This window comes from Sceloporus undulatus, chromosome 8 (assembly GCF_019175285.1).
Source record: "Sceloporus undulatus isolate JIND9_A2432 ecotype Alabama chromosome 8, SceUnd_v1.1, whole genome shotgun sequence".
NCBI classification, from domain to species: Eukaryota; Metazoa; Chordata; class Lepidosauria; order Squamata; family Phrynosomatidae; genus Sceloporus; species Sceloporus undulatus.
In genome coordinates, this window is record NC_056529.1 from 26,582,391 (window position 1) to 26,610,385 (window position 27,995).

The following is a 27,995-nucleotide window of genomic DNA, read 5'->3' on the forward strand; positions in this document are numbered from 1 at the left end:
CTGCAGAGTAGGCATACGACGGGCATACGGCGGTCCTTTGCTTTCCTGAAGCTCTTGTCATCAAACCCCAGAAGGCCGGCAACCTTACAATCCCCAGTTGTCTTTTGCCTGCAGCCAAATGGAAAATGGGGTGGGAGTAAGGGGGCTGGAAATCATTTTTTGTGAGTCCTCAAAGACTGGGGTCTTTGTCCCCATGACAGTCCACAGGCCTCAGGGATGCCAGGACGGACAGACCAGCCATTGTTGCCAGCGCTGTGGCAAAGAGCAGGTTGGCAATCCAGAAGCAACGGCAGCAACAGCTGGCGCAAGGCAGGCCTTCTCCACATCTGTCTGATGGATCACCAGCCCTTTGGGAGGCATCCAGCCTTGGAGAGCCGAAGTGACTGGGACAGAGTGTGTCCTTGTGTCAGGATGTCCTTTGAAAACAGCCTTCCGCGTTGCAGATGGGTTTCTATTTTAGTCCCCTTTGCTAAACAGACCCGTCACTGCATGGATTTCATCAGGGTTTGAATGGAACCAATTGGAGTCCGGACGTAACGCGTTCAAGTTTGGAGGCGATGCATCACAACTTGCACATAACCATTAGAAGTAATGCAGATATCATAGAATCATAATCAATGGTTGCTGCAAAAACTGCCCTGAGGCCACACCTTTCCCGCCCCAACATACAGCATCCCATACATGTCTTTGGTCACATTTTGTCAGATTTCTTTCGCCTCTTCCCCCATTAAAACACAATTGAGAACAGAGGAGTTCTGTGGGCCGCCTTTGGTTGTCATGCACCTTCAAGTCATTTCTGACTTTGCGGTGATCCTATTATGGTTTTTTCTTTGCAGGATTTGTATGCAGGAAGTTTGCCATTCCCTTCCTCTGAGGCTGAGACAGTGTGACTTTCCCTGGTCACTCAGTGGATCTCCATGGAGAACTATAATTGAAAAATCCTATTACAGATACTTGTAGTTCGATATTTGCAGTTCTTACACAGGAAGGCCTTGGTGTGTCTTGGGAAAAATACCATTTTGGACTACAACTTCCATAATCCCTAACCAAGCTGGACACTTTTCCAAAGTTTGAAAATGATCGCCAGGACCAGTGCTAAGAGTTCTGGGCGTTGTGGTCCGCAAAGGTAACACTGGCAAAGGTCCCAAGAAAAAGCTTTCCAGAATAATATGTTTTGTGGCTGGGCTATTTTTGCGCTTGCAGCCTAAACAAGATGCATTTGGCACTGCGACATTTTTCTCTTGCATGGATTATCGCCTGGGCCTCCCCACTTGAAACATGCGTCAAGTTCATTCCAGGAATAGAGTCCCGCACTTGTGACTTGGCTCCTCATAAAAAGCTCCCCTTCCAGGCCTATCAGCCAGCAATGTGCTTTCAGCTAATGCAATGAACAGTCTTGCATTGCAAGGATTAATTCTGGAATTAACCCTTTCAAGGATATACAAGCCAATGCATGGTCACCCATGGAGATCAATGGAGCCTACTCCCATTTAAGAAAGCATTGCATTGCATTGCACTGTAATGAAATATTTGTATCTACTATATATCTATATCCAGTGGGTCTTTGGTATCCACTGGGGTTTGGTTCTAGGATCCATGGATGCTCAAGTCTCATTATATACAATGGGGTATTATTATTATTATTATTATTATTATTATTATTACTGTAGCTTTGTGAGACATTTAGCCTTCTCTCTTAGAGAGCTCTGGGGCCACAACAAATTACGGCTTCCAGAATTCCCTAGCCTTGAGCCAAGGCAGTTAAAGCAGTCTCAACCTGGATGATGATGATGATGTTGATGATACATCATCATCATCATCTACACTGCAGGAAAGGGTGGGATATAAGATGATGATGAATAATGATCATCATCATCTACACTGCAGGAAAAGGTGGGATATAAGATAATGATGATGATCAGTCATCATCCTCATCCTCATCCTCTATCCCACCTTTCCCTGCAGTGCAGATGCAGCCTTGCTCTGGCTCCCTTTCCCTTTGGAGCCACGTGGGGGAACTATCCAGCACTCCCAGAGATCCCACCCCTTTTGTTGGTCCAACGTTCTAACCCCGCCCCTATTATAATTCGGGGGCGTGGCTCGTGTGAAAGCACCGCCCCTTTAGAACTCTGAGCGCAAGCCTTCGCTGGGGAAGCTGCAAAAGCGATCGGGCTGCAGGAGGCAAAGGAAGGCAAGGCAAAGGCAAGCTGGCGGGCCATCTCTGCAGGGCTGTTGTGTCAGGAGTCCCCCAGGACCCTCCCGGGAGGATGCTGGCCCATTGCGGGAAGAAGCTGCTCCTCTCCTTGGTGGGCTCCATGCTGACCTGCTTCTTGGTCCTGATGGTGGATCAGCCCAAGGGCCAGGGGCAGCAAGGCAGGGTCCTCCTCCTGCAGCCTTTCCAGCCAGGCTCCCAGGCAGAGGCAGCCCAGGTCCGGGGCTTCTCCGACTACTTCAGCCGCCTGAGCCGAAGCAAAAGAGAGGCTGCAGCCCCCGAGGCTCAGGCCCAGGAAGGAGGGCCCCCCCTGGAAGCCCTGGGGCCCCGGGACCTTTTCCTCGCCCTCAAGACCACCAAGAAGTTCCACAAAGCCCGCCTGGAGCTCCTCCTCGACACCTGGATCTCCCGCCACCAGGAGATGGTAAGTGGTCCATCATCTTCATCATCATCATCATCATCATCAGCTGAGATGCATCTGAGGAAGGAGGCGACTTGGCTCTAGGAAAGCCCTGGCTACCCACTCCTTTCATTAGTTAATTTCTTTCTTTCTTTCCGTTTGTCTCAAAGGTGCTACAAGATCCCTCTGCATCTCTGATTCTGCAGACGAACATGGCCATATCTTTGAATTCTAGTCATATATTTAATGTGGAGACAGGGCTTCTAGCACCTTTGAGACTCACTGAAAGAAAGCAGTTGGCAGCCTGAGCTTTCCTAGACTTAGAAGTCTACTTAAGATCCAAATGCATCTGAGGAAGTGTCTAGGTGTTGCAAGATCCCTCTAAATACTGATTCTACAGACTAATGCCTTTGAACTCTACTCATATATTTAGCATGAAGGGAGATCTTGTAGCACCTTTGAGACTCACTGGAAGAAAGCAGTTGGCAGCTGGAGCTTTCCTAAACTTAAGTGCATTCAAATGCATCCAAGGAAGGAGACTGAAGTCTAAGAAAGCTCCAGCTGCCAACTTCTTTCCCTTGGAGTGTGGTAGAGTCTCCTTCTTTGGAGGTTTTTAAACAGAGAATGAATGGCCGTGGAGTGCTTTGACTGAGAGTTCCTGCATGGCAGAATGGGGCTGGGGTCTCTTCCAACACTAGGATTCTATGGTATGGGACAGCATTTTATGAAGCCATTGTGTATAGTGGGCCTTGAGCGTCCATGGATTGTGGTCTACCCTGGTCCTGGCACCAAACCCCAGCAGATACCAAGGGCCCACTGCATTGTATTTTGAAAATGCATTCAGGGAGGCAGGGGATGGAGTCCCTTCCCGCCCTCCCAACCAGCTCGCACTTGCACAAAAGAGGCGGGTGCCTCCGGCAAAGGGTGGCGCAATGTGCCATGTGCAATGTGCCACCCAATGCCAGCCCGTGCCAAGGAAGTGCTCATGAGCGGGCAGGATGTCGGCCGGCGAGTGGGTGCAAGCCCAGCACCTTGATCTGCCTTTGCCCCTAGGGAGGGAAAGTGAGGCTGGCTTCTCCCTTGCAAGCCCACACAGCCAACTCCTGGGGCTGGGTGCTAAGGAAAAGGGGCTGGTTTTGCACACACAGATATGTGCCTATGTGCGGTTGTTTCTGTCCAGCACTGTAGGGCGATCCTTAGCCTAAACAGAAGAGTGCTAGCTGATGTCTTGGTGCTGGACTTGGATTCTGGGAGACCAGGGTTCGAATCCCCCCGCTTCAGCCCTCTTTGGAGGTTTTTGAACAGAGGCTGGATGCCCATCTGTCGGAAGTGCTGTGGTCTTCCTGCATGGCAGAAGGGGGTTGGGTTGGATGGTCCTTGGGGGTCTCTTCCAACTCTACGGTTCAATAAGTCTATGAGTTACATTCTCTCAGCCCTGGCTCTGTTCTCTATGGAGTGATCATCTGCTCAGAATTTAGAGCAGACAAGTGTGCAAGGTTTTGAGTAACTCAGGACTCTTCATCGAGTGAGAAAGCTGCTTGCATCTCATGTTTCTCTCAATAAAAGAGTTCTTCCTAAGTTGGAAGCTCCCTTGCTGTGCCACAAGGAACTGACAGGCATGCGGTTGTCACATGCCTGACCTGCATGACCTTTCCATCAATGTGGGTGCAAATGCTACCCTGGCACTAGTTTTTCTCTGGGCATTGGAGCAGCAGGGTTCGTCTGTGCAATGCCCAAAAAGTAAGTGAGGTAGAGGAGAGAAAAGGCGCTGTGTGGCTTTGTGTCCACACAGTACACATTCAAACCACTTTCAGTCTGGGTTAAGTGTCCTATAGATCCGAAGCATGAGACTCCTTGACCGCCTTGTCGGTTTCTGCGAAGGGATGGGGAACTTTTGAACTCGGAGCTCTGGCTGCACCTTCTCAGAGGGAAATTGGAGATTTGGACTGGCTCCAAACTGGTTCATACTTTGAAGTGGGGATGATTTAAAAGCAAGCAGTCACTAGGAGAGGCTTTGCACAATGTGTGTGTGCGCGTTGTGTCTTCAATTACCTGTGAACTTATGGCAACCCCATGAATTCCAGAGGGTTTTCTTAGGCAAGGAGTATTCAGAGATGGTTTAGCCAGTTCCTTCCTCTGAAATATAGCCCTACAGCACCGATTCATTGGCGGTCTCCCATCCAAGTACTAACCAAGGCTGAGCCTGCTTAGCTTCCACAACCTGGTGCCTTTAGGATATTTAGACCCAGCACAGTCCTTATGGGTCTGTAAAGAACATGCAAAAGAAATAGGTTTAATACTGGGATGTGTAGAGGTTTGATCTGAGCTCTGGAGACCCGATAAATGGTTTAAAACAACTCTGAAAACCAGCTTTCCTGGCTTCTCAGATACAGGATTGTTTTAAAAAATCACACACTTTGCTTCTCATGGCCAGAGATGCCTGTTTATTCCTTCCTTCCCACCATTGATCCTTCCCCTCCTTCTTTTATTTGATTTTCTCCAGGCGATTGGGGATGAGGGGCATGAAACGCAATTTGTTTCGCTGGACTGGACTTGTCAGATGTAAAGCAGAGGCCAGAAAGAAAGACAGGGCTCTTTAGCTTAAAAAATAGGGGGGGGGGGGAAGGGTGGTGGAGCAAATTCTCTGTCTTCTTGGGAACAAAGTAAAGAGGGGAGACCTTAAACATCAGTTGCTCCCACTAGAAACTGTGGCTGGTATTTCAAGATGCTGCATAAATCACCAGAAAGGAAGAACTGGGCAGGCTGTTTTAAAGAAAGACATAGAAAGTACCAGTGCTGTTAAAAAAAACCCAACCTTAATACAGGAATGTTTACACTTAAAGTATCTTTCCGTTGTGAAGTCGAAGGCTTTCATGGTCAGCATCCATAGATTTTTGTGGGTTTTTTGGCATGTTCTAGAAGAGTTTATTCCTGACGTTTCGCCAGCATCTTCTCTGAAGATGCCAGCCACAAACGCTGGTGAAACATCAGGAATAAACTCTTCTAGAACGTGGACACATAGCCCCAAAACCCCACAAAAATCTACCTTTCCATTCCCTGCAATTATGTGGGTTGTTGGTTTTTTTTTAGGGAAACTGAGGCAGAATGAATGGTTTTTGGGGCTAGACTATAGGACCCTTGGGATCCCTTGCAATTCTGTGGTTTACTAAAGACCTCTCCAAAGCCCATGGCTGGCCTTGTATTTTTGGCATGCATCCCAACCTCTGTATTCCAGAGACAGGGAGGCTTCAGTCCTCCAGATGTTAATGAAATACCACTTGCATCCCACCTGGCTATTGGCTGGGGTTGATGGGAGCTGGAGTCCATCAGTGTTTGGAAAGGCTGTGCCCTGTGGACCAGATTAACACTTCAAGCTGCATTCATACCCACCTGGTCTTCCAGATGTTTTGGACTTCAACCCCCAGAATCCTCAGCCAGCTTGGACAGCAACCAGGAATTCCGGGAGCTGAAGTCCAAATGATCTGGAGAACCAATGTTTGGGAACCATGGAGAGAGAGAGTACTTTTCTATATGTATGTATAACCCCAAGTGAGATGTATGCAGATGGTGTTGGATTGCAGCTCTCAGCAGTCCTAGCCAGCAGAGTCAATACTGAGGAATGCTGGGTGATGCAGTCCAAAAAACATCTGGAGGGCCCCATGATTCCAACCATAGTAGTCATATGGTAAAGCTGGTCATCTTGGCCAAATTGTGCAATATATATTTCTTATGAGGGCAAAGGTGTGGCAAGACTATCTCCCATTTGGCAAGGCAAGAGATGGCCAGCTTACCAAATGGTCACTCATGCTCATGTTGATAAGGTGCCTGCTGGCAACCGGATGGCTATTGGCCTTTGGAAGCTCACTCTTCTTTCCAAGGATCTCTGCAACTTCATCTTTCCTCTTTCTTGGGCCTTACAACAACTCTGCAAGGTGGGCACAAAGGCCATGTGCAAAGACTAGTCTAAAGACTAATGCATTCATTTTAGCCTTCATTCACCAGGTGGAAACTTGTGGCGATTTGGGTTCAAATAGCTATGTTTTAGCCCTGGTATACCTGGTGACCCTCTTGCAAGCTTTGGTTGTGAGTTCCTGCATGGCAGGGGGTTGGACTGGATGCCTCTTGTGGTCTCTTCCAACTCTGTGATTCGAAGCTTGCCTGTTAATAGGGCAAATTGCTCCCTCTGCAAATTTGGTAATTGTTAGTTCTGGGGTAGAGTTACAACCCAGATGGTGGTAGCAGATGGCACTAGGGCTTGCTGCACCAGCCTTTTGTTTCCAGGTGATGGACAGGTTTGTCTCCCTCTGTAGCCTTTTCAGAAACTTCTTTATATACATTATGTATATCACCGTTTCTTTATATGTTTTGCCAGGTTGACTTGAACTTGCCAAGATCAGGCATAGTTTCAGTTTTTGTATAAGGTGGGGTAGTAATGATGTGGCCCGTTGGCTGTGGGGGTAAAGACTGTTGGGAAATACAGTACACCTGTATTGTATCTGCATGATTCTCACCCTTCATTTTCCTGAGGCTTCTTGTTTGTTGCACTTTTGAATTTGGCGGTAATTCCTACAGTAACTGGAGGGGAAATGGGTTTTCCCAACAATGGCATATTGCTCTGGAAGTATCCCTGTTGTATTCCAAAGAGATGGGACTGGCTTGGGTTCGAGTGGTCAAAAACCATTAGCTTTACAAAAGTCGTGCTCCTGGTAAACATGCAAACTGCTAGAATGGTTTTTGTGTCAAATCCAACACAGCTGTTTGCATTTTTGGACTCCTCTTAGGAGGATGCTGTTATAGGAGCTGTCATGAGGAGGGGCCTAAATTTCATGGTACCGCTCCTCCGCCGCATAGGCATAGCAAATGTGCAACTGCTACGCAACTGGGTCCAGCCTGGATCAATCTGAGTCACTTTTTGCGACTTCTCCTAGGCCTGGGAGAATCCTCTACCATGGCTAGCTATCCCAAATGCTCACTTTTGGAGCCTATGTGTGCGAGTTTGCACAAAGCGGCCACCTTTGCGACTCTGTGCATTTTGGAGGTGGGGAATGCCTCAACACCTACAGCCAGTCCTGGGAATGGCCTCCACTTTTTTCTCATGGCTTCAGCCTTTCTTCTGGGGGCATTTTATTATTATTTTTTTGTTCCCCATCGTTTTTGTCCTTTCGGCTTCCCAGTGCCTGGCCGCTCGGCTCTCACGCTGTCTCCCTGGGCAAGCTAACAAAGCCCCTTTTCTCCTGGGGGTTGAGAAAAGGCTTTGGAGCCGCTTGTGTGCGGTGCTTTTTCCGTGGGAACAGGAGAAGATGGGGTGGGCTGGAGAGAAAGAGATTGAGAGAGAGAGTTGGAGCTAGCCATGTCCAGGTCAGGTTGCCTAGAGATGGGGGGCTAGGAGAAACTGGGGGGTGGGGGGTGGGTTACGCCTTGGAGGAATGGCAGAGAGACACCTCTCCTCTGGGACTTAAGGGATGAACCCAGAGGAGAGCACCTGGGAGCACCAGGAAGGTGCCCAAAAGTTGGAGAGAGACGCAGGAGGGATGCACAGACTGGTTGGCCCACTTGTAGAATTGCCAGTATGAAAACTAGAGTTCCCCTACCGGTACCTTTAATGGTTGTCACATCAGCCGCAGAAAACCCCCATGATTGGTTCATCGCAAGTTGGAAATGACTTGCAGACACACAATATAACAATATGTAGAGAGATCTTGTAGCACCTTTGAGACTAACTGAAATGAAGAAGTTGGCACCATACAAGGCACGCCTGTTGGATTTCTGTCCATGAAAAGGAGCCCTCCTCTCCAGTTTTAATTCTGGCAACCCCAGGACTCTTGACAGTTACTCCAGTTTTGTTGAATGGGCCTACTTTGTTTTATTGTGAAGCACACCAGTGTTGGCCATTCTGCAGACTTAAGCAACTTCCCATGTTAGATTCCTTGAGTTGGAAGGGGCCACAAAGGCCATTTAATCCAACCCTCTGCCATGCAGAAATACACAGCATTCGTAAAAGATGCCCATCCAACTTCTATTTAAAGACCTCCAAAGGAGGACACCTCCTACTTCCAAGGAAGTGTATTTCACTCTCAAACTGGTCTTACAGCCAAGATCTTCTCCCTAACATTTAAGTCAAAAATCTCTTTTCTTTCAGTTTGAATCCATTGCTCTGTGTCCTGGAAACAAATGCACTCCATCATCTAGTTGACATCCCTTCAGATATTTAAAGATGGGTATCATATATAGTGTCGAAAAGTTCTAAAAGTGGACATTCATTTTAAAAATAGACTGCAGGTGGCCCTTTATCTGAAAAATTACTTGTTTTTCAAAACCAGAAGGGGGACAACTGACAACTCTTGCTTTTGTTTTGACTCTTGGAGAGGTTTCATCTCCATTTTTGGTAGTCTAAGCAGCTCCCAGAAGATACTAGAGACAGACAATTGGCCTCTGGACACACTGAAGTTGCCAACCCCATTAAAATGCCATGATCTAAGCCTAGTGAGGATATAGGATCTGTTTCTTGGCTTAGAGGCAGCCTGGATTCACAATGATCTCTCTCTCTCTCTTATCTCTCTCCTTGATGTTTATAGCAGTCTTCACTGCAAAGCTAAGAGAAGTCTGTCTTTTTGTGTGCCTTGACCTGAGCTAAACCTGAGGGTTTAGGGTTCAGGATCAGGTTTACATGGGACTTGGGAACAATCCATTATGGGACAGTGCAAAAATCTAGCAATGAGCCAGTTATCCCCCTATTTCTCTTCCAAATGTCTTATTCTGTGCAGCTCTTTATGAAAAAATAATGACACTGGAGTCCTAACATTTCCAGTTCTGGGCTTGCACACCAAACCATGTCACGGGCAAAGGTCTCTCATGAATATATCTCAGCTGAAATACCTCCCCTTGTAAAATCTTCTGCAGAATCTCTCTCTTCTTTTTACTGCTAACCTTTTTCTTGTAATCACACCTTCTGCTGTTCAGGGGGAAGTTGAACTGCACTTACTCACCACCGCATTAAAGCTGATGGGTGCATCTTTTGGTTTGCTTGTGCCTTCCTCCGTTCTGCCTTGCGCGGTTTCTGTTTGCCCACCAGCATCCGGCGTAGAGAGCTGCGTGGGTGTCAGGCACCTCGAGGTATTGTGGGAAATTCCTCTGGAATCACCCCAGTGAGTTCTGGCATATTATACCATTTCAGACGAAATCCCATGTGCCTCTTTAGTTCTTGGAGGTGTCCAAATCTTCCCCTGCTTTTCAGTGAACAGACTTCAGCGCCATACACAAATGATACTTTTCCTGTTTCAGAGATGAGCATAACTATTGTGCAACGTGTGTGGGAGAAGCCATGCCTCATTTGCTTCTCCTGACTGCAGGTTCATGTTGTTTTGCAAGTGATTTGTGTTTTAACTGATGTGTTTTAATTGTTGTTGTCCCCTGCCTTGATCCATGGGGAGAGGTGGGTAAGAAATGAATATTATTATTATAGTATTGTTCTTGTTGTGTGCCTTCAACTCTTTTCTGACTTATGGCGACCCTAAGGCAAACCTGTCCTAGGGTTTTCTTGGCAAGAGTTGTTCAGAGGCGGTTTGCCATTGCCTTCCTTGAGGCTGAGAGTGTGTGACTTGCCCAAGGTCACCCAATGGGTTTCATGACCAAGCTGGGAATCGAACCCTGGTCTCCAGAGTCGTAGTTTCAAACTACTACATCACACTGACTCTCAAGTATGGGTATACCTAGGTTAACAAAGCCTTTAGCAAAGAAGTTCCTACAAATCCCAGGATTCCAGAGGGTGGAGCCATGACAGTTAAAATGATTTCAAACCTAGTCTAATGCCTCTGCTGGTCTCCTGTATGTGCAAAGCAGCAGCAAGAATCTCCAAGTGCCTTTAAGTGGCATATGTGTGAAATGGATCCGAAGAGGCCAAGCTAAAATGTTCAAACACCTCCTGCTCTCTTTTGCTGGGTCAACATATTGGTTGCAGAAAAAAAATCTGTTAAAAGCAAGCCTTCCTCTTTCGGTTGCATGCAGAACATTTGGAAAAAGGGTTATAAGATCGAAAAGCGAACATCCTTCCTTCCTGCGGTCATTGTACAAGCTGCAGGCAGGCAGGCAGGCAGGCTGGCTCAGCTCTGCTTCAGAAACCACAAAAAGGAGGAGAAACTGCACTTGGGCTCCTTCCTTGTGTTAATCCTGTTAATGGAGAAGCTTGGGAGATGAAGTGGTCCAAGAAGGGAAGAGCCAGAGGGCAGTTGGTGTGGTGTATGGGACCACTAGATGCTGGAGAGATGTGGATTAGCCATGTTGGCTGGTTGGGGTATTGTAGTGCCAAACCATCAGTCAATACCAAAGTCAGACTCTTCCATATTTCCAATTTCTGTGCATGATTGTGAAAGCTGGGCAGTGAAAACAGCTGATAGGAGATGACTAGGTTGAAATGTAGTCCTGAAGAAGAGGCCAGCATAGTGGTCTGATTGCTGCACTTGGGAGACCAGGGTTCAAATCCCCAAATCCCTATCCCTGTACTGATGTTCCTGCTTCGGATGGTCTGTTGTTGTGTACCTTCAAGTCATTTCTGACTTGTGGCGAACCTCAGGTGAACCTGTTGTGGGGTTTTCTTGGTGAGTTTTGTCAGAAGGGGTTTGCCATCGTCATTCTCTGAGGCTGAGAATGTGTGACTTATCAAAGTCACCCAGTGGGTTTACATGGCCGAACCGGGATTCGAACCGTGATCTCCAATGTTCAGACCGCTACACCATGCTGGTCTAGTCTTGAGGAAAAGCCCGCAAATTCCTCCTCCTGGAAGCGCTTTCTTACAGTTGTGGCTGATTCAGCCCGTAAATATTTGAGAAGCCAGAGGGAAGGGAGACTCTGATGCCAGAAAGGGAGGGAGGCAAGGCTACAGATGCGAGTTAATCCAGGCCCACTAAATTCCTGCTGAGTCGGAGGATTTGCCTTAACAGGATCACACAAGAAAAGTGCCTCTCATCTCAGCATGTGGAGCAGAAGAGGGAGAGAAAGCCCTACGCATGGGGTTAAGGAAAGCAGGGGGTGGTCTGCCGTCCTCTCTTTTCGGCTGGTTTCCTTCTGCTGCTGGCAGGCTGGGCATAAGACAGGGCTTTATAGTCAATAATATGTGGTTGGGTGGCAGCGAGCATCCTGGCATCAAATTTGGCAGAGCAAGGGAGCCTACCTATTGCATAAGCTGTTTCATATTTTGCAAACATTTCTTTTGGATGGAGTTCTCAGGACACCGTCTGAGGAAGTGGGCACGGTTGTTGGGGTTTTTTTGGGTTTTGAAAGAGATGTGCCCAGAGTTAGGGAGCTGTACCCAATGCTCTTGGAAAGTAAATGCCCATCTTAAGAAGGAATAGAGCCATGCTGGATGAGGCTGGTAGCTACCCAGTCCACCATTTTGATCCTACAGGGGTCAACTGGGTGCCCAAATGGCATTGTGCCAATCAGTGCCACCTAGCAGCCAACTAGATGCCAATAAGCATGGAAACCCACTGGTAACCTTAGGTAAGTGGCACACTCAGTCTCAGAGGATGGCAATGGTAAACCCCCTGTGAAGACGTTTCCAAGAAAACCCCATGATAGGTTTGCCTTAGGGTTGGCACAAGTCAGAAACAACAAGAACATGTACTGAGACTTTTCAGTGCTGGAGTAAGTCCTGACTCAAAATATATGATGGAGCATCGACACATCCTTGTCCCAACTGAACTATCCTGTTCTTATTTTCTAGACACTTAAAATAATTTCCACCCCTTCCAATTGCTTGCTTTTTTGGCAAGGGATTCTCTTGCCCCCAGGACAGCGCATTCCAGAGCAGCTGCGACTCCCAAATTTTCGCAGCATTTTGGCTGGATCCCCTTTCCCCGGGGCAGAATAGCCGGCTGGGGTGCGTGCCGTTCCGTGCGCACACGCCCAAGAAATCCCGGTGCTCTTCTGTGTACAGAACAAACAGGGCTGTGTTGACTGTTTATACTCCAAACACAGGTGTGGGGCCCTCCCTGATCAGATGGGCCTAGTGGTGACCCACATTGGCACAGAGGCATGGATCCAGTTTGGGCCACTTTGCTGCAGATTCTGTCCAGAGAGCAAAAAGGGACAGGTAACTGGAAAGGTGGCTTTGGGCACACATGGCAAAAGCAGGGCTAGGTTTTCTCTTTGCAATCCTGGATTTGAGGCAGGATTGCTAGGGGGATATTTAGAGGTTTGAATGTCAGCAATTCTAACTAGTTTCAGGAGCATGAATTTCCATAAAGTTAGAGATAACTTTCCCATAAAGGTAGGGATAATGTTTCCACAAAATTAGGGATAACTTTTGCATGAAGTTAGGGATAACGTTTCCATAAAGGTTAGGGATCACTTAAGTTAGGAACAACTTTTTCATAAAGTTGGAAAAACTTTTCAGCATAGTGCAACGGCTTGAGCATTGGACTATGACTCTGGAGACCAGAGTTCGAATCCCAGCTCAGCCATGAAAACCCTCTGGATAACCTTGGGCACATTACACTCTCTCAGCCTCAGAGGATAGCCATGGCAAACCCCCTTTGAAGAAACTTGCCAAGAAAACTCTGTGATAGGTTCGCCTTAGGGCTGCCATAAGTCGGAAATGTCTTGAATGAACACAAAGTTAGGAATGACTCCTTAAAGTTAGGTGTTTTCAGTGCTTCTGAACATAGCCAACTGCCCTGTTCCCAGAGCACTACAACTCCCAGGATACCTGAGCATGGGGATACTGGGAGATGTAGTCCAAAAAAGGAGAAGTGTTTTAACAACATGCAAAACCACTCAACATCCGATGAAGGCAAATGCGGAGCATGATGTTGGAGAGCAGTGTGGCCACTCTCATTGCAGAGAGCCCTCATTGTCCCAGTGGTGACTATTAACTATAATCCAATTTAAAAAATTACAGTTGTTGCTCAATAACAGGAGGAATGAAAAGGAAGGAGTGGCAGACATCCATGTCTTGTAAGGATTCCTTCAAACTGTAGGTCCCTTCTTAAAACAGGACTGAGTTCTGGATTGCTGCAGTGAAAATAATATCCCTCCCTGAGTCCTGTATTTACAAAAGCAACCTTTACAGACCCAAGATGGGCATTTGCATTGGGTTTGTTTTGTACACAAAGGCTGGGTTCAAATCCTGTATTTGTAGTAAACATACCTCCTTTCAAAGGTCCAAGCAGAAGCCGTTGTTCTGCTCATTCTTGCTTTGGGACAGCCCCAAAAGTGACATTTCCAGGAAGCGAGGGAGCAGTCAGAACTGGAACTCTCCAGACGTCTCCCTCATCCAGGTGGGATTTCCAAAGTGCAAACATTCTTTATGAAAAGATCTGCTTAGAGCAATCTGGGACTTAGATCTGGCTCTCCTCCCTTCTCTGGCAAATGCTAAAGGTGTTAGCTTGGAAGGAGGAATATCCACAAAAGCCTCCTCCCTGCAGGTGTTTTTAGATCTTCTTCAAAGGCAACATAAATCAGGATAACATGTGCTATCATTATAGTTATTGGGGAGCTGCTTTCACTAGTGGAAAAGGTGCTTTAGGCTCGATTTCAGTGGAAGGAACTGGTAAAACCACCTCTGCATATTCCTTGCCTAGGAAAATGGTGGGGTCGCCATAAGTTTACAGGTGACTTGAAGGCACACACACACACACACAGAAAGCGGAGAGAACCAGCATTGTGTAGTTGTTTGGGTGTTGGATTAGGACTGAAATCCCTGCTTGGCTGTGGAAACCAACTGGTAGTGGTCCTGTTCTATTCCTGCTTTGCTGTCTCTGCGCATAGATTTGTATTTATAAATTGCAGCAGAGATATGCCAGGCCAAGAACATCAAATCCTGCACCAGACAGTCCAGCGCTGGTGTTCAAAACAAAGCAAGCAAATAAACACAGGGTTTTAAGAAATCATTCTTTTTCCATAAACAGGCTTGTTCTTGCGTGCCTTATTCCAAACCCGAGACATACTTGAGGCTTGGAAGCGCTGGAAATCTTTCCGCAGCATCCTGTGTGATCTTAGGAAGAGGAGTTTGTGTAATAAGGAGAACCGCAATCTGGAGCTTTCAAAGAAGTAGCCGTGTTAGTCTCCTGAAACATAAAAAGGAGTAAGGGAGTGGGCAAAGGAATGTGGCTGTCATAAGGGATTGTCAAGCGTTTGCTGTTGCAAGAGATATTTCTGCAACCCTGAAAAGCTCTCCTTTTAAAATTGTAGCATTTTCCCCCAAGATTCAAATCCTGAGCCAGGCTGGCCTTTATTCTTTTACAGATCAGCTTGGAAAGAAAGGCTATTCTGTGGCACAAGATGCACCAACTGCATGACCCCAGTGTGGAAAGTAAGAAGAATTGCTCAGTCAAAAAAGCACAGAAGGCCATTTTGCGGATCCCAAGGGACCTGTGAGCCAGGCTGGGTCGGCATTATTTATTCCCATCTTCTTGCAGCGAGTTGGCAGAGAAGCAGGCCCTTGCCAAATGAAAGATCTGTGCAATTTCTCTCTGTCCAGAGAGGAGCGAATAAGGCAAGGGAATTAGAGAGGGTCATGGGGTTAATTGCAACACATGAGTCTGCTTCAGTTCCTTAAACTGAAAAATATCTCTCTCTCTGCAGAAGTGGGTGGGAGGGGAAGCGGTCTGCAATGGCAAGGGTTTTCGTGAAGATGGGGTTGGTTTTGCAGATTGCTTTTAAGCGGCTGGGAAAGGGGAGCTCCAAGGGCAAGAGAAGGAAAGGTCAGACGTCTCCTCCTCCTTCCCCAATTCCCTTTCTGGTTGCTCCATGGTAGTAGGAGGGAGTGAGCATCCTTGCCATGAACTCAGGAGACCTTTCCTCCTCTTCTAGGGCTTGCAGTTTGGCCGCCTTTGCTGCCAGGAAGGGGAAGTGAGTCACCAAGGAGCAGAGAAATGAAAAAGGGGAAATGGTCCTGTCATCTGACTTATTGGCCTGAGCGACTTGCCGCCACCACCGTTGGCAGTCCCAAATGGGGAACCCGCAATGCGCTCTTACTCAATGTCTCCGTTTTCTGATGTCAGTCCCTGGCGCATGACTCTGGCTGGAGTCATCATGATGGGCTACACTGGCGGTTGCCCTTTTTCCAGGTAGCACGAGAAGGCAGAGCAAATCTGTTGGACCTGAGTACTGTACATACTCAGGTATAAGTCTAGAAATTTGAGTCAAAAAATGGACCCCAAAAACCTGAGTCGACTTATCGAGAGGTCAATGTAAGGACTGCACTTTAACTCTTATCAAAAAAGGAACCATCCCCTGGTGAAAGACAAAAATATAATCTGTCCTGACTAAGGTGAACCTATCACTGAGTTTTCTGAGGCTGAGAGTGTGTGACTTGCCCATGGTCACCCAATGGGTTTCCATAACTGATCAGGGATTCAAACCCTGGCCCCCAGAGCCATGCTCCCATGCGCAAACCACTATGTCATGCTGGCTCCTTGTGTAATGAGGTCCAAGTTGGTCTGTAGTTGCTGCACCATGAGAACATGAAAACGAGGTCCAGTTGTCTCCCTTTAAAAAAAGGATCCCCAACCCAGAAAGGGCAATGCTGTATTGTCCTGGGCTTTCTTCTGCTGGGTGTCTGCTATTGTTCGCTGAGGTTTTGGGCATCCTGTGTTTCTTTAAATTGCAGCCTTAAGGAACAATGAAGTTTCCTGTGTGTCTGCAGGCCAGAGTCCTCAGACAATGCAGGCCACTGAGTAAGCTTAGGGAGGAAAGATAAACCCCTTTTCTTAGCTCCACAAGCTTACTTGGCAGGAAGAAAAGAATACTTATTTTTAAAGGTTGTGCCACAAAGCTGCAGTCCTCCCTCCTTTCCCTCTCTTGAAGCAGCACACTAGATCCGCACATGCTTCACATATCAACACTCTCAGATGTTGTAAAAAAAGAAAAAGGAGTGGGAAAGACCTTGCTGGGTCACAGACCTTGGAGAGGTGCTACTAGGTGGAGACACTTGCAAAATTATGGGCATGGTAGTCCAAGTATGATTTTGATTTTTACCTCCTTCTCCAAGGCTTGCAAAAGAGATGAAGCTAGTCTACCTGTGTGTGCAGAGAGAGTCCAACCTGTGTCTGTTTGCCTTCAGGATTTTCCATCTTCCGCCTGTCTCTGTACTAGGACTTGGCCTCCTTCATGGCGTCTTGACCTGCAAAAGCAAAAAAAAAAAAAATCATGTATGAAAGAGTGAGTGTGTCTTTGTAAAAGAATGAAGCAGGAGTGAGATGTTTTTGGATCTGAAGGGAGTTTTCCTGGCAGCGTTTCAGCAGAGAGGCAGAAAGGAAGGCCGGAGGCAGAGAACCCGCAAAAGCCCAATTGTGTTCCAAGGTGACACCAAGAGCAGAAGGAAAGGACCAAGGAGCAAGGCTACCACTTTCTGGCACTGGCTTCCATAGCATTGTGGGGTCTCTTCCTCTTGGAAAGACTAGAGAATTTCTCCTACTTCCCAGGATTGCTGCATCTCTCCGCTTCTCATCCTTCCTGGGATGCAAGTTCAGCATTTGTGGCATGTTGAGGATAAGCCCTTCCGATGCTGTCCAGTCATAAACAAAATGATGGCAATAATAATAATAATAATCTGCTTTGGCCTATTTATAGCAGCAAAAGGATTAGCTAAGGGGCTATTTTTGGGTGCAGGCTCAGGCACAGTTGCTAAAGGCGGCGCGCCTGATCTAATCGAGTAAATATTTTTTCCGTTTTCGGGGAGGGGGGAATAGAAAAGGAATTGCAAACAGATTCTGACCTCTCTTCGCCTCCGCTTCTGTTTCTTATCCTGTTCCCACTGTGTTTGCATTGCGTGGGGGTCAAATACATCCAACTTCGTCCTCCTTCAACCACTTCACATCTCCTCTGAGTGCAATGGCTTCTCCCACCTTGTTTTGCAACCATGAGGACTAAAACCCTGCTGGAAAGCTGTTGTTGCTGTGTGCCGTTTCCAACTTATGGCGACTGTATCATGGGGTTTTCTTGGCAACTTTCTTCAGAGGGGGTTTGCCATGGCCATCCTCTGAGGCTGAGAGCATGTAACTTGCCCAGGGTCACCCAGTGAGTTTGCATGGTCGAGGTGGGATTCGAACCCTGGTCTCCAAGTCCAATGCTCAAACCACTCTGGCTCTCTCTTTTTTCTGCTGGAAAGTTAAGGGTGTCCAATTCTGCCTAACATTTTGCAGGAAAAACTCCAAGGTGCATGCTACTAAGCCTATGTTGGGGTATGATCAAGACAACAAAAGTTATTAATGAGGCGGAAAGTACAAGCTGGGAGAGGCTGCAGCAGTTTGCTTTTGCCCTAGTCTACAGGGAATGGCAAGAGTCGTTCTCTCCTTCCTGCTGAGCTACTTTGAGTCCAGATTACTTTTGCACTTTGAACTTGATTTGGAGAAAGCTGAAGTTAGCTGTTTAAGAAGAGGGAAAGTGGGAGGAGGAGAGAGAAACTGGGACGTTTTAAAAGCGGTTGAAAAAGTGGGACGATGGAGGATCAATTGGTTCTATCTCTGCCAAATTGAAATTCAGCTCCTCCACTTTCCCTTGCTTGATACCTAGGGCCTCTGCTCTTTGACGTTTACACTCCAGCGATTAAACCAAGTTGTTTTATAGATGTCCCTCTCCGTGTTCAGCCCAGTTAACCAGCCCAGCTGTATGCTAATGGAGAGCAAACACAAGTTCAGTTTCTCTCTCTCTCTCTCTCTCTCTCTCTTGCATTAAGTTGGTGGCAGGAATCTATTGTTGGAGCCTGCCTTGGTCCCCTATACCCCCCCCCCTCTGCCCATTGCACTCTTTAATGGAGGTGGGGAGGGATAATAATAAAAAAGGCTATCCAGACTCAGTGATGGGGAAGGGGGCTTGCAGATGTCAAATGAGACTCTGCTTCCCTCTGCTTTGTAGAAAAAGTTTGGGGCAGCTGCTTTGCAAGAGCCTTGCTTCCCTAGCCTTTCCCCCCTCCACTTTCTGTCTTTGTTGACTGCATTTTCCATTGGAGTTCCTTTGCCATTGCTTGCCCCACAGCCTGTTTGTTCCTTTTTTATAATCATTCACCCTTCCCAAAAGTAAGCTTCAGGCTGCCACCCGGGGAGAAAGAAAGACAGGCGGCAGATGCCAGGAATCACCTATGTAAATAAGAAAGTGCAGCCAGGCAGGTGGCAGGGATCCGAGGGTAGGGCAGCCTTGCTTGCTCTCTTGGCGCAGGTTCAGGTGGCGGTTGGAGGTGAATCAGCAACAGACGGGAGGGTTGTGTTGTTGTTGCTGCTGCTGCTGGAGAGGAACATGTGCAAGGAACAGGTTGGAACAAGCATCTCTCTGCAACTTGGGGGACCAGCATCATGGCTCATGCCGGAGGTAAGCCACCTTGAGTTTAGCAGCTGCCCATTCCCTCAGGTCCAAGGTGGTGGCAGCAGAAGGTTGGAAGATGTTGGCCAACCTGTCCCAATCCTCAGATTTATTTTACTGACCATATCTCTGTCTCCCTAGTGGTTTGAGTGTTGGACTATGACTCTGGAGGCCAGGGTTCGAATCCCAGCTCGGCCACGGAAACCCACTGAGTGACCTTGGGCATGTCACATGCTCTCAGCTTCAGGGGAAGGCCATGGCAAACCTCCTCTGAAGATGTTTGCCAAGAAAACGCCATGATAGAGTCACCTTAGGGTTGCCATAAGTTGGAAATGACCTGCAGGTGCACACAATAACAACAACAACATATGCATTGGGAAAGGTCTCTAGGTCTCAAGGCTTCCATGAAAAGTGAAGTTGTAACTTGGTGCCAAAATGAGACCAACATCGGTGCCATTTGGACTTCCAAGTGAGGTGTCACAACCAAGAAGTCTCTCTCACATAATAATAGAAACTCCTTTTTCTCCTATTTTAACCTCTTGTTAGTGAAAGGGATGCATTTATGTTTGTGGATTAACCAAACTGAGATGTGTAGCCTTGACTTTCAATGAAGCAAAGTGATTTACACAATGATTCAAAGCGATCGCCTTGTTAGTAGGGCACATCTAAATGGGTGGAAAAGTCCCCGATTTTGCTCCTGTTCTTTCCGGTTTCATACTGGGTTAAAATAAACTGACCTGTGAAGCAGATGTTTAAAAAGTCTCTGGTCATAGCAGGAGCCAGCAGAGAATATTGTGGGACAAACAAAACGGGAATGGATCTCCAATGGACAAGAACAAAATCTGGGACTTTCTTGTCTTCTAATCTGGATGCACTCTTTATTGTGTTAGAATCATCTTTTTCTCAGCTGGTCTCAACTGTGCTCCTGTCTTCCTTTAAGTCCTCTTTTTTGCTCGCAGAAGTAACTAGGGAGTTTTGGAGGAGGCACTTGCACTTAGTATTTTTTCCGATGTTTTAAAAAACTCTTTCTCTCTCTTTTGCACCCTTTAGACATTTATCTTCACGGATGGCGAGGACGAAGAACTGAAGAAAAGGGCAGGTGAGTGGACAAATGGCACTTTCGGATAAATGTCCCTTATTTCGGAGGCCACTTGGCCTGGTGCTGGGGTTCCCATCCCAGGGAATTTGCTGATTAACTTTTTGGGAGCGGAGGGAGGGCAGAGAGAGGGGGACTGACTTACTCAGCTAGTGTTTATTGAGCAGCCTTTCCCTCCATTGAGGCTGGGGTTAGATCCCTCTATTCTTCTCATGCTAATGCCCTCTATTCAGGCCCTGAATGGATTCCCCTTGGGACGCCCCAGTGAGTAACAGGTGGCAGCTGATGGGAAAATGCCGCCTGAATAGGAGGACAAGGGTTTCTCCTTAGCATTGGCCCCTCTGGCCCCCAATAAAAAATCCACTTTGCAAGCTGACCCACCCCTCCCCAATTTTCCTTTCCCTGAGTTAACACTTGCAGAGCTTGGCTTGGAAACAAAGGAAGATCCTGGTTCATCAGCTGAGTCTAGATCAGCATGGCATCGCTTCATTGGGTGCATCCACACAGTAGAAATAATGTTGTTTGACACACCTTTAACTACCATGGCTCCATCCTATAGAATGGAGGGCTTGAATATAAGCGAAACTCCATTTTTGCGAAGGGGTCCAGAATGGATCCCCTGCAAAAAAGGAGGGGCGACTGTATTCTAGATTCACTGCCTCAATGACATGGGAACCACTGACTGCCACGCTTTAGCAGTTTGGACATTTGGGTCAACCAGAGTTAGACTAATAAAAGTATCATTGTGATAATGAAATATGGAATGTTATATAGGCAGCCGGCATCTTATTCAAGGACTATGTTTTGGGATCTTTTTTGATTTCGATGTAAAATCTGGAACCCTGTTTTTCTTGCCCCAAATGAACGGTGAAGTAAGTCCTCCAATGCAATTCTGGTATGGTCTGCCTGAGGTTGACCATAGAGTCATGCTGGAGGACCTAGCGTCTCCTGGTGTGAACACTTCTCTTGGCATTTTCTAGGTCCCCCAGTGTGACTCTATGGTCAACCTCTGGCTGAAGCATACCATCTTGCTGGAGGACCTAGAAAACACCCAGAGAGAATATATTTTTTCCAACTCGTGTCAGTGAACCCACGATATATGAACTCATATAAGAAGTGGTCCTATTGTATATTATTAAACCTGTTTCTTCTATGTGCATGAGTGTGTATGTGTGATTTCCAGGCAGGGTAGCAGTATTGTCCATTAACGCCTATTCATTCTCTTTTGCCATAGCAAACGTCATCAACACCAATTGCTCAGCTGCCCACAGTCGCCAAGCCCTGTCCTGCAAGATGGCAGTGGAATACGACAAATTCATCGAATCCGGGCGAAAGTAAGAGAAGGGAAGGGATGCATTGGAGAAATTCAAGATGATGATGCAGAGAGCCATATCCATTTGTTTTTCTAGTTTTAATATAAAGTCAGCTGCGGGAGGGCATGGTTAGGATCCCACACTTTGTAGGTTTAATGCTTGGGATCTCTAGGGACACTTGGGAAAGGATCTTTTCCAAAGCTATGTAGGGTTCCTGTTGGTTTTTGGATAGACAACCCTGAGCAGGACATATGAGGTGGGCTCCTGTGTTGGTTCTTCATTCTGAAATTGTTGTGTTAACAACACAGCTACATTTCTGAGCAATTGTTTTAGTTACTTCAACTTATATCATAACCTCCTTAGGTTCCCATACTGCGAGAAAGGCAGGTTACAGATCAAATACATTAATAAATAATACAAAATAAAGTAAGTTCTGAACAGAGTACCAGCCAAGCTGTGACTTCTGTTTTGTCGCATGCAACCCAATTGTCTTTTTTGTTGTTGTCGTTGATGCATTAGGTGGTTTTGCCACGTGGACGATGACAATTATGTCAACGTTCGGATGCTGATGAAGCTGCTCTCCAGTTATCCGCACACGCAGGACATCTACATTGGAAAACCCAGCCTGGACCGGCCCATTCAGGCAACTGAGAGGATCAGTGAGAACAAGATGGTAAGTCAAGTGGCAGAGCTGTAAGTCTCAAAGATAAAAAATACAAACTAGTGGGCTGGAATTTGCCATTGCAGTTGCAGAAGCATCGCCTAGAGTTATAGATCCATAACTGATTAATATTCGTGATATTGGAACTATTGCCATGATTGTAAAAGTCCCACAGTTCTGCTATACCAGGCAGCAGCTGCTGCCCACAATAGTGGTCTGCTCTCCTATCGATCAGGGCTGAGCACAATGATATTTCCACCTTCCTCCTCTCAGTAATCTCTGATGCACCAAGGGGTTGCAAATCTCTGATTGTCACATTGGAGAAGGCTGGAAGGAAAGGGATGCGAACTTCAGTCTGCTCAATCCTGATCGACAGATCTCCATTGCTCCCAGCAGCTGCCTCCCAGTAAAGAAGGATGAGGGTACTGGTTAGGAGATGCTACTAGGACATGTACAGACAGGCCAAAATAAAGCTGCTTTGGGACACTTTGGAGGTGTGCTGTTTAAATGATGCATGTGTCCTAAGAGGCTGGAAGCCACGCTCCAGTCCTAAGGACTGGACCACAGCTTTGGCACAGCTTCTGGCCTCTTAGGACACATACACATTTAAACAGCATACCTGCAAAGTGACCCAAAGCAGCTTTATTTTGACCTGTTTGTATAGGCCCATAGTTAACTAAAAAGCTGTTCTAGGATCTTGGCCCATGCCTTTTTGCATGTTTGCTCTTATTGTTGTGTGCACCATAAGTCATTTTTGACTTATGACGACCGTAAGGTGAACCTATAAAGTTTTCTTGGCAAGTTTCTTTAGAGGGTTTTTTGCCCTTGCCATCTTCTGTTACCCAGCACTTAATGAGATTAACAATCTATTCTATGAAGAGCTGTTTTCCATCTGTTTGTCCTGAACATCTGAGAACCTACAGAGTTTAGCTCTGAACTAAAAGCTTAGCAAAAGGTCCCCCTGGTGGGAAAGATTTAAAAAACGATCCCCGACACAAACATGAAAGTGTGGCATTTTTCACACTACACAAGTGTGAGACCATTTGAACTACTTTGGCTCCATCTTCGGGAATCCTGGGATGTGTAGTTTTGTGAGTTTGACTTTGAGCCTGGTTGTCTTTGCTCTTCCTTCCCTGCAGCATCCTGTACACTTCTGGTTTGCTACGGGTGGCGCTGGTTTTTGCATCAGTCGTGGACTGGCACTGAAAATGAGTCCCTGGGCTAGGTAAGAAAACGGTCTTAATGCAGGAGTGAGCAATGCTCTCCTCCATGTTTGTTTGGGTTTTTTTTACTGCAATTCCCAGCATTCTTCATCATTGGCTATGTTGATGGGTATTGCAACCCCACATTGATGTGCTTGGAAGGTAATATCAGTATCAGTGCATGCTAACTGGATGAGACAGCGTGACAAAAATCCGTGTCAAGGGACTGGAAGTTGCAGTGCAATTCAGCATCCAACTCTTGTGAAAGAAGCATCTAACAGGGAGCAGTAATGGAACTGAAAACCTTTGAACAAGGGAAGGACAATGTGAAGTTGAAAGCTTTCATGGCCGGCATTCATAGTTTTTAGTGGGTTTTTCGGGCTATGTGGCCATGTTCTAGAAGAGTTTATTCCTGTGGCTGGCATCTTCAGAGAATGCTGGCATGGAAGAGAGTTGGATATATATATATAGAAGGACAAGCAAAATGAAAGTATGAGGATCGCTAAAACATATCTTACCCGAGGGAAAAGGTTGGTGCAGACATATTGCTCTGTATCTTAACTGGGGTTTTGCAATCAGGGATGGCCAGATGGCAGTGTGTTTCTACACAAACCCTTCCGCTTTTCTCCTTGAATGGCTGAATGGTTTGCCTCCTAACAAGATCTCTAGGAAACATGATTTGAAAGTTCACCCTCCCTGGTTCTATTTCTAATAAAATTTGGTGTGTTGGTAGCCCTTATGGATTAAGACCAAAGTTGGGGAGAGGAGTAAGACGTTCAAGGCAGAGAGGGAAGGAGGCATTAATCCTAAAGACAGAGAGTAGACCCATGTATATGTAGCACTAAAACTAAATTGTAAATCAAGCAAATATGAATGTTATGCCCGCTTTAAAGGACACAAATCAAGGTTCTGCATGGATTTGCTTGTTTTGTGGAACCGGTTTCCTTACCTCGTCCAAACCTTCTGTAATCTCTCTACAGCGGCGGACATTTCATGAGCACAGCGGAAAAGATCCGGCTCCCGGACGACTGCACCATCGGGTACATCATCGAATCTGTGCTGGGGGTGAAGCTCATCCGGAGTAACCTCTTCCATTCTCATCTGGAGAACCTCCACCAAGTGCCCAAGTCAGAGATTCATAAACAGGTAAAAGAAAACAATCCTGCATCATCTCCAATGCATCCCAGAGCTTTGGATTTTGTGCCTGGTAAAAGAAGTGGGGAATCAGAAGAAGCATCTGGCTATGTTCCAATAGCCAGATGCGAAATTGTTACATGCTCCGCTTAGGTCTTCTAGAGATCTCAGTGGATGATATAAGCATTTCAAGTCTGGCTAAGGGAACATAGACACATCTCAAATCCCACACCAATCTCTCCATGCTGTGAGGAGTATGAAGAATGGCTTTGGGGACTGCAGCAATTGTAGATCCAGGCGGGCTTTGGTTGGTGTAGAGGCAAGAAGGAAATACCAACCTCTGCACTAATCAAAAAAAGACATATACAAGCACAAGGTTGTCTTATGCCTATGTATGCCACTAATGGGATGCCAGCTTCTGGATTTGGATGCTGATGTGCCCATAAACCAAAGAGAGCACTGGGATGTAATGTCAGTTCCTGCCACCATCTTGATAGAGGCTGGAGGAAAGTGGAGGTATTTGGGCTTGCTGGGGAGGCATGATGCCTGTGTTCCCCGGCATCCATGCGCTTGTGTACCCCTGGATGAAATAATGCTGTATTAATTTGAGGAGTCACAAAGGGGTTGGGGATCAATTCTCATACATACTGCTTTTTTTCCTTCTTGCAGGTGACCCTGAGTTATGGAATGTTTGAAAATAAAAGGAATTCTATCCATATGAAGGGGGCTTTCTCAGTGGATGAGGATCCATCCAGGTGAGCACCAAATAATTCTGTAGACAAAAGGGATGCAAAAGTCCACATGTCCTCCTGAAAACGTAAATTTTGGATAGAAAGGTGGTGGGTTTAAGGCCAACCTGAGGGTCTTGGGTGCAGTGCTGAATCCTCTCTTTTTGACTTGCAGGTTCCGCTCGGTCCACTGTTTGTTGTATCCAGACACTCCTTGGTGCCCTCCGAACGTGGTTTACTAAGAGACAAAGCGTCCCCTTCGTAACCTCGTCCCACGTCTCCCCGGTATCCGAAGAGCTTGTGGGACCCATGTGTGTGTGTGTCCCCCCCCCTTTTGCTGTGAAGCGATTGCCTCTTTAATTACTGTGGTTAATGCACAGTGTGTGTATGTTGTATAGGCTGCTGTGCGGCCCTTGTCTTCCTTCATCGGTTTTCTTATTCTCTCTAGTTGGGCAGAGCGTGCCGAACATGTTTGTGATGCCAAATGCATTTTTTTTGTGTGATGCCCACCCTTTTGATGAGGCAAGGGCTAAGCAGATAGAAAGGAAATGCCCTCAAGCCCTTGCCTTTGGCCAGGGGTACCAGCTGGTTTTATAAGGATGTAAAACAGGCATGGGGCAACGTACAGCCTGAAGGCTGCCCTCCAAAAAACCTTTTGAATTTCCTTTTGACCCATATGCACCCTAAGGGATGTGAGGGGTCCATTTTGCCACATTTCTGCCCCTTTCTGGTCTTTCTCTCAATTTTCTAAAAAGGGCTAAAGACTGTCAGATTTCTCATGTCCTTTGGAGAGCTTTGGGCGGCAAAGAAAACCATTTTAGGGGTTGGATCTAGCCCACCAGGTTCCCAAGAACAAGTCCAAAAGACCTACCAGTTGCCCATACTAGCGTAAAATATCCTTCCATCAACTATCTTAGGCATTTTTGAATATTGCTTTGCAATGTTCTTGTACAACAGATCTGGGTTTGTCCCCTTGCTACAAATACTAGGTTCATTACTAGGTTCTCCTTTGCTCTCCAATGAACAGCGTTGGGTTAAAAACAGGCACATTATAGACTAAAGTAAAGTTTCATGTCTTCATGACAGAAGCTAACCTTGTACTGAAATGTCCTTGCAGATAGTGGAAGTTATAGTCCAACAAGTCTGGAAGGGACCAGGTTGAAAGGCTGCCCTAAAACTTTCACTGACATTCCTAACTTCTCCTCCTCTTTGTCCCTTTATGCTTGCGAGGCTCCGGATAAGTTTTCATATGAAGGATTTACATACTATAGTTTTAGTATGTTGATTTCTTTTTAAAAGTTTTCCTTTTTGGGAATTGTCTCCCCACCTCCACAGTGTTAATCTCTCACTCCTTCTTTACATCTCTGTGTACATAGATCTGTTTTAAAAAAGAATTCATTTGAGTTCTGGAGAGCTGCTTTTTGCCCATTTTTGTATTCAGAGCTGGCCTCTTGGATCCCCAGCTTTGGTTGGCGAAAACATTAATGGTATACAGTCCTGCATATGTTTGCTTGAAGGACTTGGGATGCATCTGCACTGCAAAATCAATGCAGTTTGACATCAGTTTAAATGCTGTGGCTCAATGCTATGGGTTTGTCGTTTTGTGCGATACAAAACTGGGGCCGCAACAACTACAAATCCCAGGATTCCATAGGATGGAGCTGTGAGAGTTAAATCAGTGTCAAACCACATTAATTCTGCAGTGTGGCAGCAGTCATTAGCGTGGACTTGTGAACCAATACAAGTGATGAGTTTGCCAAGTTACAAGGTTTCCCTGCCACTATTTTGCACTACCTTATATGCATTCTGTATATATATGTATGTATATGTCTGTGGATATATATATATATATATATATATATATATATATAACACATACACACACATACACATCTATTGTGCATTGTGGTGTGTGGTAAAGGCTGCAGACCTTATCAAACAGAGAAACCTCTCCCTTTACCAAATGGCAAGCTGGTCCTCTGTATTTGCTTCCCATTTCCCTTCAATGCAGCATCTCCGCCGATACCTTGGAGCATCTTCTCCAAAGGCGATAAACCTTTAAATATACCACTATCCATCTCTCCTGTTTCTGAGCAACCAGACAAGCTCTTCCTTCTTCATGCATCCTTTTTTCCCCCAATCTCTGTACAGTATTTTTGCTTCACGGACCCTTGAGCGGCGAGCGAAGGCTGAAGGTTTCCGTTCCAAATGAAAAAAGAAATGGCCCATACTGGGTAGCGTTTGTAAAATATCTTATTGCCGCAGTGTTATTTACTGTGCCTTTTTGTTAAAGCAGAGGCCTGTGTAGCTTTGTAAATCGTAGGCTTAAAAGAAAACCTTATTTTTCTTTTCTGTGGACCAGAAAAGAATAAAATAAAATGAATCATACTTCTATCAAATCTGTTCCAAGAACGAAATGGAAGAAGTCTTTTGTAAATGATCGCTTGCCTTTAATTTATACATCCCAGTATCTGGGGTGTTGCTCGGTTCTTTCGTCTTTTCTTCTTCCATAAAATAGAAAATGTTTTTGTGAGTTTTGATCTTGTTTTGTGTTTAAAATGAGAGAAAATAGAGGTCGGAAAAAATAACCTGGATAAATGTTCTCAGGGAATTAAACCTGATTGTTACCATGGAGACTCTGTGGTAGCCATCTTTGCTTTCAATAAAGCAGCTAGTTGGCTGATAAATAACGTGCGTCTGTGTCTTTTCTCTCTCTTCTGCACATATGTTTTGTTGCATGCTGCAATAAAATGCACCAATTTTGTCCTGCAAGATGCGGCATCAGAAATGCACCTGCAGATGGGAGCTGCAACCCGAAAGTTGCAATGCGACGCTCATGTTTTGAGTGTCCGCTGTCTTGTCTTGCAACTTACTCCAGGCTGGTTTATCATTCTTGTTGTGTATCTATCTACAAATCAGGAGGGTGAAATAAGCGTATTTGGGATGTCTTCATGTA

The 27,995-nt window shown here is 46.2% G+C and overlaps 1 protein-coding gene and 1 long non-coding RNA gene across 3 annotated transcripts; one reads left to right on the top strand and one right to left on the bottom strand.

Annotated features, from left to right (window-relative positions):
• Positions 1-2,145: 2,145 nt before the first annotated feature.
• Positions 2,146-27,731, top strand: LFNG (LFNG O-fucosylpeptide 3-beta-N-acetylglucosaminyltransferase). Of its 2 annotated transcripts, none has more exons than XM_042438028.1 (8): positions 2,146-2,636; positions 19,956-20,004; positions 21,236-21,335; positions 21,834-21,987; positions 23,115-23,200; positions 24,158-24,323; positions 24,981-25,066; positions 25,215-27,731. In XM_042438028.1, exons 1-8 carry the CDS (start codon positions 2,268-2,270, stop codon positions 25,279-25,281), a joined length of 1,077 nt encoding a protein of 358 aa, XP_042293962.1. In that variant the 5' UTR covers positions 2,146-2,267; the 3' UTR covers positions 25,282-27,731. The 2 variants fall into 2 exon arrangements, with proteins under 2 accessions (XP_042293962.1, XP_042293963.1); XM_042438029.1 differs by lacking the exon at positions 2,146-2,636 and adding an exon at positions 17,658-18,914.
• On the bottom strand, positions 14,513-18,756 carry LOC121914536. The gene is made up of 3 exons (XR_006100543.1): positions 18,686-18,756; positions 16,628-16,731; positions 14,513-14,674 (listed from the first exon to the last, which is right to left on the bottom strand). It is a non-coding gene; the product is annotated as an uncharacterized LOC121914536 (long non-coding RNA).
• Positions 27,732-27,995: the final 264 nt, after the last annotated feature.

Bases quoted from the DNA above. Each gene is read 5' to 3' on its own strand.
- LFNG (XM_042438028.1), top strand. From the start codon at position 2,268: ATGCTGGCCCATTGCGGGAAGAAGCTGCTCCTCTCCTTGGTGGGCTCC. The intron at 2,637-19,955 runs GTAAGTGGTCCA...TGCACCCTTTAG, and splicing joins TCTCCCGCCACCAGGAGATG to ACATTTATCTTCACGGATGG. The intron at 21,988-23,114 runs GTAAGTCAAGTG...CCTTCCCTGCAG, and splicing joins GGATCAGTGAGAACAAGATG to CATCCTGTACACTTCTGGTT.